We start from the raw sequence: 17,548 nt of genomic DNA, 5'->3' as shown, positions 1-17,548 counted from the left end.
ATGAAGTTGAGCAAACTACAAACTTGGCCACTATGATATTCTGCTCGAAGATTACCATAACCATATGTCGATTCCTCGCTTCACCATCGCAGTCGAGCAAATTTTGTAAGGTCGAGATTGATCAACTTGAATGCCTTCGCCAGATAATGGAGTTCTTATATATCATTCCGGCATTCGAATTTCCATATATCCCCAATATTTGATCAAACTTCAATTCAATTTTGTCAGATTTTGTATGGAAACAGTAGAAATTTTGAATTGGCGAACAAAAATGGAAAACTACATGGACACCAATATATCGAATCCCTAGCAAATTATTACAAGCACCAACTATATGATCTTCGACATCTTAGAACATATATAAAAATATCTTTATCACTCGAATGTAATTTCCTTTTCGTTTTCAATTCTTAATCATACTGGAGCAACTTAGAAAGCCTACGACCAATTACGTGACGTGAGGCACATATTCTCCAAACTACCGAGCCTACCGTTGATAAACTAGTAGTCCATATATAGGACCATATGCCGAGAGTTGTCTGAGATATCGGTCGCTCTCAGCCGTGACATTACCGACGCAGTTATGTCCTCCCGGAGATCCAACCAACTTTGGCAGATTTGCTTGTGGCAGTATTCAAGTCTGGTTGTCCCAGCAGCTAGCTTTCGTGGTTGTCCCAAACTTGAGTGGTTTCGTATGAGTTTTTCATTGAAGCTAGGCTTATAAAATTGAAAAACTGGATGATAGTTCATTAATTTTTTTTTGAAAAGGGGTTTGGGATAGTTCATTTATTAGTTCTTGTGGGTTTTGTTTATATCTTCAGTTTTATGGATGACATCATCTCACAACCCAGACTGGCGCTTAATATAGCAATTGAATGTCTAGTTAAACTTGCTCTTCAAGGAAAAAGAAGATTAAGATATAATTACCAGAAAGCAGCCTGGACTTCTATCTTTTAAACTTCAAAACGCAAGTTTCCTAATCTTGGGTCAATTCGTCATAGTACTTGATCTAAATAAAAAGTCCAAAGCACGTTTCGATGTCGATCATTCTTGCTTTGGTCACTACGGAATCTTAATTAAAATTTTGACTTTCAATTGATCCATATGCATGCATGGGTTTTCTCTCTCGTTTTCAAATCAAAGATAGAGTACTTGTTGAGAGCTTAATGTATGAGGAATCGATCAGTTTATGCAGCAAGTAGGCAGCTATTCACCACTTCGCCGTATACGAGGAAATGCGGTAGAAAAATCAAACTTCCGTTTTGAGTACGCATGATGAAATTTGCATCAATTTGAAGTTCCAAAAAAATATTCGAGGCCTTTAATTAGGCAGTTTCATATATGCCCTTTTTCCTGGTTGAACAAAGTATATCCTTGTAGAAATTTAACGCGGATTCATTCTAATTGAGGACTTGAATGTTGCTATATAAACTATGTACGCATTTATGATACGGGAAGGAACGTACCATATTTTCTTGCCAAAATGTTTTTGAAGCCTTTGCACTTTTATTCGATCTACAGCCCTCACAGCCCTAAAGCCTGGGATTATTGAAACGAAGACGTTAATTGTGAGATCTTATCCGTTTATGTACTTGAAATCGAATTGATTTTTTGAAGAAATTTCGTCAATTAAGATTCTAGTGTTTTCCATTGACGGTAGAAAATGTCTGCTGATTATTTATTTCTCTCATTGATTTTCTTGTTCTTTTTAAGGCCACAATTTTTGCCCCATGATTGTATTCATGCAAGTATTATTAATTATTAAAGTCAAAATTAAGATCTCTTCCTAAGTTTACTCTCTGCTAGGGGTTTCTGAAAAAACTCTCTTGCCTCTGTCCGGCGGCGCGTCAATGGACGCTGTCGTCGGACGGGCCTTGTTGTTGGCCTCCTAGCTTAGGTTAACTTCAATTCGATAGATAGTAAAAATATTTCTGATTTATGCCCATCTATATACATGGACAAAGGGTCACTGTTGGGTAGTAATATGGTAAAGGTCGGCACCTTCATTCCCAATAGCAAATGCATGAAATAAAAAGTATTTCAATCCAAAGTTCCAATTTCAAGATGGTTGTTTTTCGGGGCTTGCAGGGAAGAAGAGGAAATGGGTTCTTTAATTAAGGTTAGGGTTAGGGTCAGGGAATAGAAGGGGAAGAGGAGCAAAATCAAGGGGAAACTGCAGCTGGAAATGGTGATCTTAACGATTGTAGTTTCAGAAAACCCAATTTTAAGATGGTTGTTTGTTGTCATTGTTGTTTTTTTATTTTTACCTTATTTATTTATTTATTATTATTATTATTATTATTACTATTTTTTTTTTTTTTACTGATCTACACCTGGAAAAGCCAAGAAGGTCATCTTGAAGCATAAGAGGAGTGGAGTTCAAGGTCATCTTGAAGCATAAGACAAGTGGAATTTAGGAACGTGCAGATAATAGTTGCTCATATTATCATATATAGCTCAGCTAGAACATCTTGATCGAGTTCTATTCTTTTACTTGTGGCAAAGTGAAACGAACTGGTCCGGGCTCCTCAAAATGAGATTAAAACTATCAATGGAATTATATATATATATATATATATATATACACACACACACACAAACACACTATTATTAAGAGAATAGGGTTTGTCAGTCAAAATCTAAAATTTTGAGAAAAATGACTCTAGAAAATTAATAAACTTTTGAGAATTAATTAAATCACAAGGACAATTATGACATTTATAAAAAATATTTTTATTAAAAAAAATAAAAAGAAAAACTCACAACCCACTTTTCTCTCCCATTATCTCTTTTCTATAATAAACTTTTTTTTTTCAAGAAAAAAAAATACTTGCACATGCAAAGCATGTATGGAGAACAGGAGAAATGTCCCCTCATTGGGATTAAGGCTCGGGTGAGAATTGACCTCTTCAATTAGCACTTTCATTACACGCCACATTGATATATACAACAATTGTTCTAGACTTGGTTATTAATTGATTAGTTAATTGGTTTCTAGTAAGCAATATATTGCTATAGCCTAGGTCGAATCGATTAGTTAATTGGTTAGAATGGTAAGCAATTCAATGCCGCCATGCATTTCATTCAGGGACCGACATTCCTTTTCGATCTCCAGACCTTATTTACTATCTCTCCATTGTCCAAATTAAAAAAGTAGCTATCCGTTCAATCCGAAATTAGACTCTGTACGTATTTCCAACCGAATCAAACTATAGCTCAAAGTTCAATCAACAGTGGAACTAGCTAGGAGGCACCGAGGCAGCAAGGTGATTGAGTGAGAGAGAAACTAGCTAGAAAGACAGGAACGATGTAGTAATAAATGCCTAGTTCAACGAAATCCTCGATTGGATGACGTGCCAGGGTGTTGGAAAGAAAAGAAAAAAATTAAATATCAACTATACTGATCCAACCATTGATTTGAGAATATCCATTGAATCATACAAATGGATGAGTCTAAGGTCAATACTGGTTCTTTTACGCGCGTGGTTGATACTCTGGACGTACAATAACGTATTGCGCTCGTGGGAATTGTAAAATGATTTGATGTGATGTGATGAGGAGAGAGCTTCACACTCAAATGAGCTCTGTACTTCTCATTTCCACTAATTAGATGATATTAATTTCTGAGAAGATACTAGGTGATCCTTTCCTATCCAGCTTTTTATAGCTCCGTAATTAGTTACCAAGAGCATCCTCTACAAGGAAGTAAACCACAATGTCTGGCGCATGCCGCGTATCGGTTGCTGTGGCCGGCCCCTAGGTCGGAGCCTGATAAAACTGCAACTGCTGGATCACAACACCAAGAAAAGCCAGCTGTAGGAAATGTCATGGGGTCATTGTGCGTAATGGAGCTCCAGCACGTGGCATTCATCATGGTGTTCTCTGCCAGTGGCCTCGTCCCGCTGCTTGATTTGATCTTCCCTGCTTTCGCCTCTGCCTATCTCTTAGTACTGTCGTGCTTGGCCTTCCGATCACATGGCCTTGTCTCTTCTGGCTCGCAAGAGATTTTCTAAGGAAGCAAATTCTTCAGGCTGTAAGTGATTGTGGGAACTACGATTGGACTGTTCTTGCCTTTAGCCTATGTGTTGGGTGGTTTTGCAAGGGGTGATGATTACGCTGTGCGCTCAGAAATACCTCTTGTTCTTGCTCTCCCTACAGATTCTGACTGAAAATGTCATAAGTGGGTTGTCAGTGTTTTCGCCACCTGTTAGAGCACTCATTTCGTTGCTTTACAGAGTTAGGAGAATCTTTGTCATCCTTGATTGGATATGTGAAGCATGTCGGCTGGCTTAACAAGACTCTCCCTGCCAATGCACAATTGAAGGATGTTGCACGGTTTTTGTCTGGAAGGACCTTGGCTAGCTGTGGCCAACTTCTTGTATTTCTTGAAGGACCTTTGGTTTAATCTGTAGAACCTACCGCTCTAGCTCTCCATTCTCACTTGCACCTTGAGAGCAATTCTCTGTTTGAACCTTGCAGTTTCCTTAACTAGTTTGTTGTAGTCCTTTATGCATGGATTGTCAATCTAAATGTGTTTGCTTTCTGCAACTTTTGTTTAGTATTCTCACACCCGATTTAAAGGGAAGGGTCTTGTTGCCGGCAATAACAGGATATGTAGAATTACATGCTAAAAAAAAATAATAAAATGTTAACTAAAAGAAGTGTTAATTGAATATCGAATTAATACGGGTTTTATCAACTGACCTCTTCAATTAGCTCTTTCTTTACGCGCCACATTGATACGACAATTGTTATTGACTTGGTTAATTGATTAGTTAATTGGTTAGAAAGGTAAGCAAATTGCATGCCGCCATGCATGCAACTCATGCATGGACGTACATTCCTTTTCGATCTCCATTTCTTATTTACGTGCTGTCTCTTCATTGCCCAGATTACAAAAGTAGCGCGCCCGTTCATTAATCCTGAATTAAATTGTGTATTCCCAACCGAATCAAACTATATATAGCTCAAAGTTCAATCAACAGTGGAAGTAGCTTGGAGGCACTGAGTCAGCAGAGTGCATGATTAAGTGAGAGAGAAACTAGCTAGCAATTAAGAGAGGAAGGATGCATGTCGTAAAGCCTAGCAGTTCGACGAATAAATCCTCTATTGGATGACGTGCTAGGGCGTTGGGAAAAAAAAAATCAACTATACTTATATATCACAAATGAATCATATAAATGTTCCCCACAAATCACAAATGAGCGGATTCATCAAGTCAACGGTCAATATTGTTATTAGCATTAATGTGTATTTGATACTTCGAGAGTAGAATAACGTATTGCCCTCGCGGAAATTGTAAAATGATTTGATGCGATGTGATGAGGAGATGAATATTGAGCTATGTACTCCTCATTTTCACTAATCAATTAGTAAGGATTCGAACTTAGGTTAGGGATAACATTAAAAAAAAAAAATGCACCTTGCCAATAAAATCAATCTTATTGTTTAATAAAATACAGTTTTTTTTTTTTTTTTTTTTTTTTTTTTTTTTTAATGATAGAAAAAAGTTACAACGAGAAACAAAAATAACGACTAACAGTCATTCCAAGTTGATCCAAATGGAATGCTGGGCAGATAGAAAGGAGGAGGCAGTAAAACCAAATTTTAGGATGAGAATTATTATAGGCTAAGTTTGCTAAATGATTAGCTTCTCATTAAGTATGTATAAAGATAATGTCCTGAAACTTAGTAGCTAACTGTTTAATGTCCTTAAAAAGAGTCATTAAAGTCCATGGAATCGTCGCAGATCATTTAATACAGTCAATTAGAGTCTTTGAAATGTAGTAAAAGACTTGCGCATTTTATTTTTACTTAATATATATTTTTTAATACCCCTAGAAAATAAAAATGTTATGCCCAACGAGACACCGAGCATGAGACGGCATACTCATGGGCCTCGTGTTAGGTCCGGATCGGATTTGCAGATCCACGACAATCATTCCTTAAAAGATCAACTATACTTATCCAACCATTAATTGATTTTAGAATATACGTACATTGAATCATATAAATGTTCCTTACAAATGCGCGGATTCATCAAGTCAACGGTACATATTGGTAGTAGCTTTTATGTGTGTTTGATACTTCAAGAGTAGAATAACGCGCGTAGCCCTCCCGGAAATTGTAAAATGGTTTGATGTGATGAGGAAAAAAAAAACAGTTATGCCCAATGAGACACCAGGTCTAAGACGGCCGACTCATGGGCCTCGTGTCAGATCCGGATCGGATTTGCAGGTCCACGGCAGTGACCGCATGTATAATTAGCGTGAAAAATAAACTAACTATATGTTATATTATATTAGTTAGAACTCAGCTTAATTAACCCAAAAGAAAAGAAAGAAGCTAGAGTCTCAATTTCCAGTAATCAAGTTTCCATTAATTAGCAAGTTAATTAATATTCTCACACCAGATAATTTGAGCTATATCAAGTTACCATTACTCTTCTCACACCAGGTGACACGCACCATTGCGTTGGACTAAACCTTGACCTTGTCACTTCATAACTTGTTTGTTTCTGGCACGTGGGAGTGACTCGTGGCAGATTGTAAATGGACTAGCGTGCTCCTCAAGCCCATGCGTTGTTTCGAGAAAGATCCCAAAACCGAGTCTGAGCCTCCGTCGTGTAAGAAAAAAAGAAGAAAAGGAAAAAGAAAAAGAAGAAGAAGCGAAAAGAGTTTCAGAGCTCTAGTCCGTACAGCCATGGCGGTTAAGATCGAAGCAGAAGTTCCCGAGGTTTACCGACTCGCCGGAAGAATCGCCGGCCTCAACCGTAATATGACGGCGATGAATCTTCTTCTTGAAGATGCGAACCTGACGTCGGAGTTCCGCGATGCCGTAAACGAAGAAATCCCAAGGACTCGGTCAGACCTAGATACGGCGATGTTGGACTTGGCTCTGTTGACCTCAGAACCAGAGGTTGACGAAGTGTCCGAAATCTTGAAGTCCGTATTCGAATCCAACCAGGTCGAGGTCGCGCTGAGAGTACAAGTACAAGAAACAAGTGAGTTCAGGCTTGATGCGGACGGAGGTAGAATAAGCGCCTTGCATTTGATGGAGGAGGGAGTCAATTTGGACGAGTTGAAGGGCCTCAAAACCCTAGGTCTCCAAATTGGAATCGGAATTTCCAAGTGCTTAATGCATTTAATGTACTTCTTCACGCACAAGGAAGAAGCAGCAGAATCGGAAGAGAAGCTCGAGATCGTAATCACTGACTCAAGATTTCAAAGTTTCAGAAATTCAATACCAGAGCTCTTGGTGTCACTGAGCTGGTTGAGGAAGGAGGATGACCTGGTCTCCAAAAAGCTTGTGCCTCTTCTGCACTTTGCGGATGGACAACTGGCGGGGCTCATTGGATGCAGAAGGGATGACAAGATCTTTCAGCTGCTTGCCAAGGAGGGTTTAGATACTTGTCTTGGTCAATTGGAATTACTCATACTCAACGTCCAATCGGCCTTTGGTGTGCCGATTTTTGCAGCTGACGATTCCGCTAAGCTACCCCTAGCCTGTCTTCAAGATCACCTCAGCAAATTGGAGAGAGGGCTGCGGGGCATTGAACTCCAATTGAGCAACTACGAGGAAATCCTCTGCTTAACTGACAAACTTGCTTTCCGGAATCTGGCTCGTTTTATGCGATTCATGGATGACAAAATAATCGGATTGTGGAAGGATTTGGTGGGCAAACCTCCAGTGAAAGCTGTATGTGGTTTGACAACAAGCAGGTAAATTAAGCTCTGTGTACCATTGCTTGAAAATTCTTTTCTGTATGGTGTTTGTGACTTTTTGTAATGCATTGACACTATGCCCTGTTGCTAATAGTGACTTAGTGAATGTATAAATGGTATGTATGTGTATTAATTTCTAATTTGTGAATGCCCCCTTACCATGATATATATGCCTGATATGGTAACTCTGTGATTGGTATTATTCATTTAGAGCCTTGCATGATATATGAAGAGTATATGAATCATATGATGAATAGACTACCAAATTGGAACATAGGTACATTTGATATGGTAACTCTTTGATTGGTATTATTCATTTAGAACTGGTGATGTCTCATGTTTAACAGGGGGCTAATAGAGGGGCCATTTCAAGATTTCGTTGCTGATGCAACGAGATATTTAGAAGAGAGCAAATCCACATTCTGCACAGAATTTGGTGAGGCTATTGGCAGTGTATTTGCAGCCAGAGATCCAGATGTTCAACAAATTGAGTACTTCTTGCATGCGACATTTGCTGCAGCTAAGAGCTTCTCTGATTTCTATGTTGAGACTAAAGCATCTGTGGAGCTTTCTAAGAGCTTTGACCGAAGGAAACAGCAGGCTTTTGTTGCCCAAACACAAAAGATGATGGTAAGACCTCCTAAGAGTCCAGAAGCAGTGAACTTTAAAATGAAAGTCAAGGCTCTCTGGCTGCATAAGCAATTAAGTTTTCTGAAGATTGTTGAACAAGTCAAGGAGGCTCAAGCAGTTTCAAATAATGATCTCAGAGGGCTTGCAAAGGAAATTCATACGTTAGAGCTTGAAGCTTCACAGCTTGGGATGAAGCTCAGGGCCTGTTTTCTAAGGATGCTGATCATGATGAAGTCTGAGGGGAATTTGACAATGATAAATCTGTTTAACAAGTACCATTCCCTGCTTGACCTAGTCAGTGATATTCTTCATCAAGCCACACCTTCAAATTGTGTGGGATTTGTATTGGGCAAAGTTAACCATTTGCTAACCAAGGGACAAGTGGAGCTGAATAATATCCTGACCAAAAGGAAGTTGAGCAATATCTTTGTGACCACAGAGTGGCTTCCGACCATTCGCATACAGCAGATCGACAGTACACTTGATGATCTCTTAGAAGTCACCACAAGAATGGATCTCCTATTGACCCTTCCCATGCTCCCGGATGCGCCCAAATCTCAGACCTTGGATTGGATAGCTAAGGAGTTGAATGACATGAAAGCAACATTGGCGAAGGTTGAAGAGTTCATAGTACGGATGTACAATGTTTTTCAAATCAATCAGCATCTCAAGGATGTAGCTTCGGTGGACGAGTTTCTAGAGATTTTTGTGAGGCCTGAGCTGGTAAACTGTTGGAAGCAGGGCAATTGACATTGACAAGATGCTTGTTTACTGTGAGGATTACATTTCTGCGTTACTCATATTTCCTATTTTCGGATTATCATTTGCAAACTTTTGTGAAAGAGGAGTAGACCTGTAGGTGGATCTTGGCTATTTTCTGATGATAAGTCATATATGCTTTTGTATATGTTGTGGGACGTGGATCTGGCTATTTTCTGATGATATATAAGCCATGTTTTTGTACTGTATATGTTGTGATATGGTTACGCGTTTGGTAGAGTTGAATAGGTTGATTTCCAATTTTTATCTTATATAATGTTTGGAGCAACATGTTATATAAATTTCAAATTATTAATAAGGGGGCGGATCATGAAATGTCTACATTATGAATGCGCAAATGTAACACAATAATAAATCTGATATGAGTTGCCATATATGGAATTTATTTTCAACCATTGATGTCGTTTTTATTTTATTATCATCATCAATTTGGGGTGTCAATCTATTAAAGTAAAAAAGGAACCAAATTTCAAGCAATTAAGTAAATGTGTCTAAGAAAAGAAAATACCATTAATTATCCCAATCAAAAAAAAAAAAAAAACTGGATAAACATGAATGTTTACATTGTGAATGGAAAAATGTAACACAATATTTTCAAAAAAAAAGAAAGAATTTTGTTTATTAATAATTTGATGTGAGTTGCCACATATCGAATGTGGTACTCCAAATTATAATAGCAAATGAAAAGAAAATACAACACGCTAGTGCCAAAACTTGTCCCCCGTATCGAGTCACGAACATTGATCAATGCATGGTTTGTTTTCGTTCAACTCTTGTTATTCGTTACTTGTGATAAATACTTCTCGATGTCGTAGTTTAGCCTATAGGGAAGCTCCAATTTTTTTCTAATTTGTTCAGCACATCTTCTTCCCAAATCTTCCTCTAGATATGGAAGAAAACTCTCACCCAAATCAAGTGTTTCAAGACCAAGACAGGACTCGAGGATTTTTCGCAATTCATCATTAGTTAGGTTAAATTTGGAAAGCGAAAGGCTGTGTAAACCGCGCATGTTTCGTGCTATAGTGTATCCGTACATAGAGTTGCTCCCCCTCTCGTTGAATCGACGTTTCAGTTTCAATGATACTAAAAGGGGGCAAGATCTTCCAATCACTTCTAGAGTTTTATAAGAGAGAAAGCATTCTGAAATGTCAAGCTCTTTTAACCGAGCAAATTTCGAGGCCACTCCACACAATCCCTCATCTGTTATCGCGGGACAATCTTCCAATCGTAGGCGTCTGATTCCACATGAACTACTATCAGTTATGGACTTAAGAAGCCTGTCGGTGCCGAAGCGCACAACGTTGATATCGACCAAACTACCACAGCTACGATCAATGAGGTCGCGGCACATATGCTCCATGCTGCCGTAGATGAAATCATCCAAAAGGTGATGATCCATGTCGATGGTTCGCCATACCAGAGGGTTAACCTTGCAGATTTTCAACCATCTCTTGCACACAAGCTGACAATCATGCAAGATCTCTGTGGCTTTCAACCTTGAAAATATTGACGCCGTTAGGTCCTCCGGGAGATCCAACCAGTTTCGGCAGGCTCGCTTTTGCTCTCCGCAGTATTCTTGGGTGTCCGAGAAACGTCGCTTCCGACAGTGTTGGGTGGTTTTATATGAGGATCTTCCCATTGATATATTGAAGATTCAAAGAAAATTTGAACTAGGTGTTGGGTGTTTTTTCTTAATTTTATGGCAATATATAGTTCGAGGATGGATCGTGGGGATTTGATTCCTTCGACAACAAACCTTGTGAACACGAATATTTTGATCGATGAAAACAATTGTGATCGATCAGTTTATATATATATGGATCGCCCCTTAACTAGCCTAACTGAAGAAGGAACCCTAGTTTTTTTCTTATTTGAAGAAGGAATCCTAGTCAAATACTTAAATCTTGTTATACATGGAACACCATTTGAAGAAGGAATCCTAGTCAAATACTTAAAGCTTGTTATACATGGAACACCTTAATTATCCATTACCAAGAAAAAGAAAATATGGAAATCCCCAAAAAACTGGACTTATTTTAAATATATAACAAATTACATATAAGTTATTGACAAAAGATGACTTAACAAATACATCATTTAAAGATTGAATTAAACATATAAGGACTAAATCTTACAAATAAGGACAATATGCTCTCTACTTGCCACATGTCATGAGTTAATTTACTTTTTTACCCTTAACTATTTCTTTTGACTTCTAATCCTTTTAAAATGATTAAATCTTACAAATAAAGACAATTTGCTCTCCACTTGCCACATGTCATGAGTTAATTTACTTTTTTCTCCTTAACTACTTCTTTTGACTTCTAATCTTTTTATGTTACTTTTTTTTTTTGAGAATAATCCGTTTATGTTACTTTTTTTTCTTTGAGAATAATCCATTTATGTTATTTTTTTTTTTGCACTCGTCTAATCCTGCTACTGCACTCATCCTCATCCAGTTATGCTACTGCACTTGTACTCGTGTTCTGCTATTGCACTCGTCATCGCCTAATCCTGCTACTGCACTCATGCTCGTTCAATTCTGCTACTGCACTCGCTGAACTCATACTCGTCCAGTTCTGCTACTGCACTCGTCCAATCCTGCTACTACACTTGCTGAACTCATACTCTCATACTCGTCCAGTTTTGCTACTGCACTCGTCCAATCCTGCTACTGTACTCGCTGCATTCATACTCATCCAGTTCTGCTACTGCCTCCGTACTCGTGTTCTGCTACTGCACTCATCATCGCTTAATCCTGCTACTGTACTCGTTCAATCCTGCTACTACACTCACTGCATTCATACTCACCAGTTTTGCTACTGCATTCGTACTCTTGTTCTTCTACTGCACTCATCATCGCCTAATCCTGCTACTGTACTCGTCCAATCCTGCTACTGCACTCATACTCGTCCAATTCTGCTACTGCCCTCGTACTCGTGTTCTGCTACTGCACTCATTCAAAGGTAAATACAAGAACTTAAGGAAGAATTTTTGAATCCTAAAGGCGGCAAAACACATCTTTGGTAAACCTTGAAAGCAATGCTACATTACATTACACACATTGATTGATTCTGAGCATGTTAACCACAAATCAAACCGGAAGCTCCACAAGCAAAAATAGAACACATACTTTAATCTCTAGCCACCAGTGATCCAGAGCCGTCAAGGTGCAAGGAACAGCCAAAGCACATAGCTTTCCAAACTTCGAATAATCAATCTACAAAACAACCAATCACCAAGTCATCAAAAAAAAAAAAAAAACCAATCACCAATCACATCATACAAAATCCACAACCAAATTCCAAATCACCAACCCAAACAAAATTACCGTGTACAAACACTTCATCTCGCTAAGTACAGACCACACACAGAGAAGCAAAAAAAGAAGCTCACAATCTGAACAAACAGTCAACTACAACTAAAGCATAATGAGTTCGGGAATAAAAGCATCCCCAAAGTTGGACATGCCTAGCAAACAATGATCTTGAAGGATAATATTACATTATAGCACTAAAAAATGGAAACAAATGACTCATAATTTCTTGCAATGCAGATTGCATAGCAGTCTAAACAATAGCAGCACTAATAACAAAGCAACCAAAATCAAAAGGCAAAACCATATATGGCGAGACACAAATTGTAAATAACTATGCCAATACCATTCAACCTGCTGACATACACGCATAATTTACAATGATTGAAGAGTACTTCTGAACCCGAAGATTCAACCCAATTCCTCTACCATTGATTTACCATAATTTTCCTAAAATTTTCACGATTTTAAAGTAGCACCTCTTCTTGCTCTTCAATTTCAATTTTGAATTCTGTTTATGATTATCATGAAGTGGGTCTGGGTTGTTAATTAACAATACCAGAATCAGGGGAAACAGAACAAGAATAAGAAGCAGTACCTGTAGAGGCAAAGACACAGCGTTTGAATCAAACAACCAAAGCTGATTAAACTCGACCAAGGAAGAGTTCATACTCAAGAATGCCAGAATTGAATCGAGAAACCCAGAACAGCCGCCGGAAACCATGAACATAGCGACAACCTACCCAAAAATATCGATTGTTCAAAACACCAGCAAAACCAAAAACTAATTATAACATGAGGTGGAGCACGACGAGAGAATAAATTTTCCTACCTCATACACCGCGGGTGATTGCCGGATTAGCTGGAAAATTCCCAGAAACTGACTGAAGATTCAGGATTCACTTCGTCGCCATCCGTCGTTGCACGGGAAATCCGAGACCAGAAATAGATCGGAGCTGAGGAGACGAACCAGAGACCGGTGGTCCACCGTCATTTGGTCGCTGGAAACGGAAATTTCAATCGAGTCTTCTTCTGGGTCGCTGGGTCTCGAAAATGGGTCGAGTTGTCTTGATGCTTCTCTGTTTTGGGGTGTTTGTATTGGGTCAGTGGCATACAAGTAAATATCTCATCAAACTCAGATCTACTTTCTCTCCTCTAAAGTCTCTGTAAACTGAAACCCAGGAGTTGAATGGCTTGATTTTTGGGAGCGGTGACAATGAATAGAAAGAGACCAAAGGAGGGAGATGAAGAGTGGTTTGGTTTTGGGGAGGAGGATCAGAGGAAGAGGAGGAAGAAGAAGAGGACGAATTTTTTTCTTTTTGTCATGGAGTTTTTTTTTCTCTCTTGAAATGACAATTTTAGCCCTTAAAGTGGACTCATTTGTCAAATTTAATGTTTACATTGGACGGATTGGACATGGTTGAGGAAAATTAAAAAACTTGGGGGGTGAACTGATTAAATTGAGAAAATAGGGACTAACATGAAAGTAGCCCCAAACCTGAAGGGGGTAAACTGAATTTAATCCAATGTTAAAATAAAAAAGTTAATAGGTGGTGTATTAAGTATGAGATGTGTATCAAGTATACACACACCCCTATATACTTAATACACACCTCTTAAATTGTTTTTGGTCAACACAATATATGTTTATGCTTCCCTAAGGGGAGCCGAATCATAGGGTGGTAAATGTCCCGAATTTTTTATATAGGTTGATACACCTCGTCTCCATGAGAGTGTGAGTGTTGCAGGATCATAGTTTATGTACCTTATTGATTGTTTTATTGATGAAACCAAGGTTTCTGTTGCAGGTTACTTTCGGCTACTATATCTTGGCCTTTCCCAGCATTCATTTACGTGGGAATAATTCTTTCAACCTTAGGTGCTGCTCTTCAAAGCCTGACTGGTGCTCCCCGTCTGCTTGCTGCGATAGCCAATGATGATTTCTTACCAGTTCTTAACTACTTCAAGGTTGCAGATGGGAGTGAACCTCACTTTGCTAGTAACGCATTCCTTTGTATTGCGTGTGTTATAATTGGGAACCTGGATCTTATCACACCAACTATAACTATGTTTTTCCTTCTGTGTTATGCCGGTGTGAACTTATCTTGCTTCCTTCTGGATCTCCTAGATGCTCCCAGCTGGCGTCCTCGGTGGAAATTCCACCATTGGAGCCTCTCTCTTCTTGGAGCTTCACTATGTATAGGTATTGTTTTACTTATTTTGTACTTTGTTTTCACTACTGTACCTTTTCTTTCTATAGACAATTTCATCAAAGAAGGTGAATATGATTCCATGTAATTTGTGCGACCAGATACAGACCATGCCCGGTATTAACCGCTGTTATCACTGTTAGGATGGATTAAATAATGTCTCATATTGTTATGGTGTGGTTCATGTTCTTGTACCTATATCTGTGTATAAGACTATAAGCAGTTCAAATTTGATTTGCTTTGAGGATTATATTTATATGCTGTGTATTTTGCTGCAGTGATTATGTTCTTGATCTCTTGGGCATTCACTATAGTGTCGCTAGCCCTTGCAAGCCTTATATATTATTATGTGAGCATCAAAGGAAAGGCTGGCGACTGGGGTGATGGTTTCAAGAGCGCATATTTTCAGCTAGCTCTCCGAAGTCTTCGATCGCTAGGAGGTGTGTGTACATTTAAACGTTACAGTTCTAATAAGTGATGGTCATTTTAGTGGGATTCTTTTTTACTTTTTCCGATTTTGAATTATGAAAATATTTTGCTGTTCTACTAATGGATGTAGTACCCTTGCATGTCCATGTCCCCTGCATGCATCTCTGTACCCTATTTTTCTTGTTTCATTACCTATGGGGGTCTAGCAAAGCATATGGCAATGGGTAGAACTGAGTAATTTCATAGTGACTCTAGTTAGATATCCTTAAATGTTCTACCTACTATTGAATGCTTTTGAGCCACCAAGGTTATATGCACTTTGGGGCACAAGGAACCATATATCACTGAGAATATGCTTCTGTGCAACTCTATTGAGCTTTTTCATGCTTAACTTTTCACTTGCAGCAAACCAAGTGCACCCAAAGAATTGGTATCCCATCCCCCTGATATTCTGCCGGCCTTGGGGGAAGCTGCCAGAGAATGTACCCTCCCATCCCAAAATTGCCGACTTCGCCAACTGCATGAAGAAGAAGGGCAGGGGAATGTCTATCTTTGTGTCTATTCTAGACGGTGATTACCATGAATGTGTTGAAGATGCCAAGGCTGCCTGCAAGCAGCTTGATGCTTACATGCATTGAGTACAAGCACTGTCAAGGTGTAGCTGAGATTGTTGTCGCCCCCAGTATGTCTGAAGGCTTCCGCGGCATTGTCCAGACAATGGGTCTTACCGTCTTGGCAATCTCAAGCCAAACATAGTGGTGATGCGGTATCCTGAAATATGGCGTCGCGAAAACTTAACAGAAATTCCAAACACCTTTGTTGAGAGGAGCCGGATCCCTATCTATCCATTGCGTAGTTGCAAACAAGGCAGTAGTTATTGTCAAAGGTCTTGACGAATGGCCCAATGAGTTTCAGAGGCAGTATGGTACTATTGATCTCTCTATTGGATAGTAAGAGATGGAGGTCTGATGCTTCTTCTCTCTCAGCTACTCCTCACTAAGGAAAGCTTTGAAAGTTGTAAAATTCAACTTTTTTTCATTGCGGAGGAGGATACGGATGCAGAGGGGCTCAAGGCTGATGTGAAGAAGTTTCTGTATGATCTTCGCATGCATGCAGAAGTCATTGTTGTAACAATGAAGTCGTGGGATATGCAAGCAGACAGTGGGGCTCCTCAAGATGAATCTGTGGAGGCTTATAATGCTGCTCAAAAGCGGATAGCTGATTACTTGGCTGAGATGAAGTCAACAGCTAAGAAACAAGGGACACCACTGATGGCGGATGGGAAACAGGTCGTCGTGAATGAGCAGCAGGTGGAGAAGTTTCTTTACACTACTCTGAAGTTGAATTCAACAATACTCAGATACTCGAGAATGGTTGCGGTCGTGCTCGTTAGCTTACCTCCTCCTCCAGTCAACCACCCAGCATACTTTTACATGGAATACATGGATTTGTTGGTGGAGAATGTGCCTAGACTTCTGATTGTGAAAGGATACCGTAGGGATGTTGTAACTCTATTCACGTAGTTTCAGGGGACTGCAACGTACGTGGGATGGTATATTGCCACATTCAGTTATTGTTCATATCCCTTCTTTTTTTAACTTTTGTAGTTTAAATTTTACATTCATTCTTTTACCATTGTTCTCTCTAGAGCGGTGTTTTTCTGGTTCCCCATTAACTTAATTGTTTACATAGAAATTTTGACATAGTCCCTTTTCGGGATGTTAAATTTTCAGTAAAATGTTTGCTATATTAAATGAGAAAGTATCAGGGGTGGGAGTTTTTGGAGATTGGATGAGTTTTTCTTCTACAGCTCTTTAGGGTTTGCTTTTGTCTAACTAAGATTGAGAGAGTAGGATTGTTTTTTCTTTGTCTAACCAAGCGCGGGTAATCTTTCTAGTTAATATGAGTGTAGGACGAGGCGCACGAAAAGAAATGATGTACAGTAGAGACCGGTTCGAGTGGTCAAATCATGCGTGGATTACTTGAGCGATTGGGCGTGAGCCTTCCCGATGTTCTTTTTCCTTCCTTTTTGAGGGTTCCCAATGAACGAAGTTACTAGGTGAGGAGGAAGGAAGAAGGGGCATCCATGCCATTTACTGAAGATCCAAGTGACCTTTTCACTGTCTTATCGCCACCGGTGGAGCTGTGCTGTACTGCATGGATTCTTCTCACTTTGCAGATGATATGATATGATTTGATACGAGCCAGTAGCAAAGCCATGCATGAAGACTGAAAAGCGTGTATGTCTTCAATACTTCAGACAAAGCGACATGCTTGTCTCTAGACCCTCGGAGATATGAGATTTTTTAGGTTTTTTTTTAATTTTTATAAGGAAAATGATTTGTGGCCTCAATCCTAGGTGTCATGCCTTGTCACCTACACACATCACTTATTTGTCAAATCATGCCATGTAATTCTTGAGTAAAAAGACTATTTTATCCTTCCAAAATTTAATGGCT

The 17,548-nt window shown here is 39.1% G+C and overlaps 2 protein-coding genes and 2 pseudogenes across 2 annotated transcripts; 3 read left to right on the top strand and 1 right to left on the bottom strand.

The window, feature by feature from the left end:
• The first annotated feature begins 3,827 nt into the window (after nt 1–3,827).
• LOC112203131 lies at nt 3,828–4,293 on the top strand (annotated as a pseudogene).
• A 2,309-nt stretch (nt 4,294–6,602) lies between these two features.
• On the top strand, nt 6,603–9,317 carry LOC112201850. Its single transcript, XM_024342773.2, has 2 exons — nt 6,603–7,721; nt 8,072–9,317. The coding sequence occupies exons 1-2, from the start codon at nt 6,703–6,705 to the stop codon at nt 9,102–9,104; spliced, it is 2,052 nt and encodes a 683-aa protein (XP_024198541.1). The 5' UTR covers nt 6,603–6,702; the 3' UTR covers nt 9,105–9,317.
• Nucleotides 9,318–9,900: 583 nt separating this feature from the next.
• On the bottom strand, nt 9,901–10,773 carry LOC112203130 (putative F-box/LRR-repeat protein 23). The gene has a single exon (XM_024344145.1). It carries the CDS (start codon nt 10,771–10,773, stop codon nt 9,901–9,903), a length of 873 nt encoding a protein of 290 aa, XP_024199913.1.
• Nucleotides 10,774–14,177: 3,404 nt separating this feature from the next.
• On the top strand, nt 14,178–16,617 carry LOC112203129 (annotated as a pseudogene).
• The last annotated feature ends 931 nt before the right edge of the window (nt 16,618–17,548 follow it).

Source organism: Rosa chinensis, chromosome 5 (assembly GCF_002994745.2).
Source record: "Rosa chinensis cultivar Old Blush chromosome 5, RchiOBHm-V2, whole genome shotgun sequence".
Taxonomy (NCBI): domain Eukaryota; kingdom Viridiplantae; phylum Streptophyta; class Magnoliopsida; order Rosales; family Rosaceae; genus Rosa; species Rosa chinensis.
Note: the sequence above shows the minus strand (reverse complement) of the source record. Positions and strands in the feature narration are given on the sequence as shown.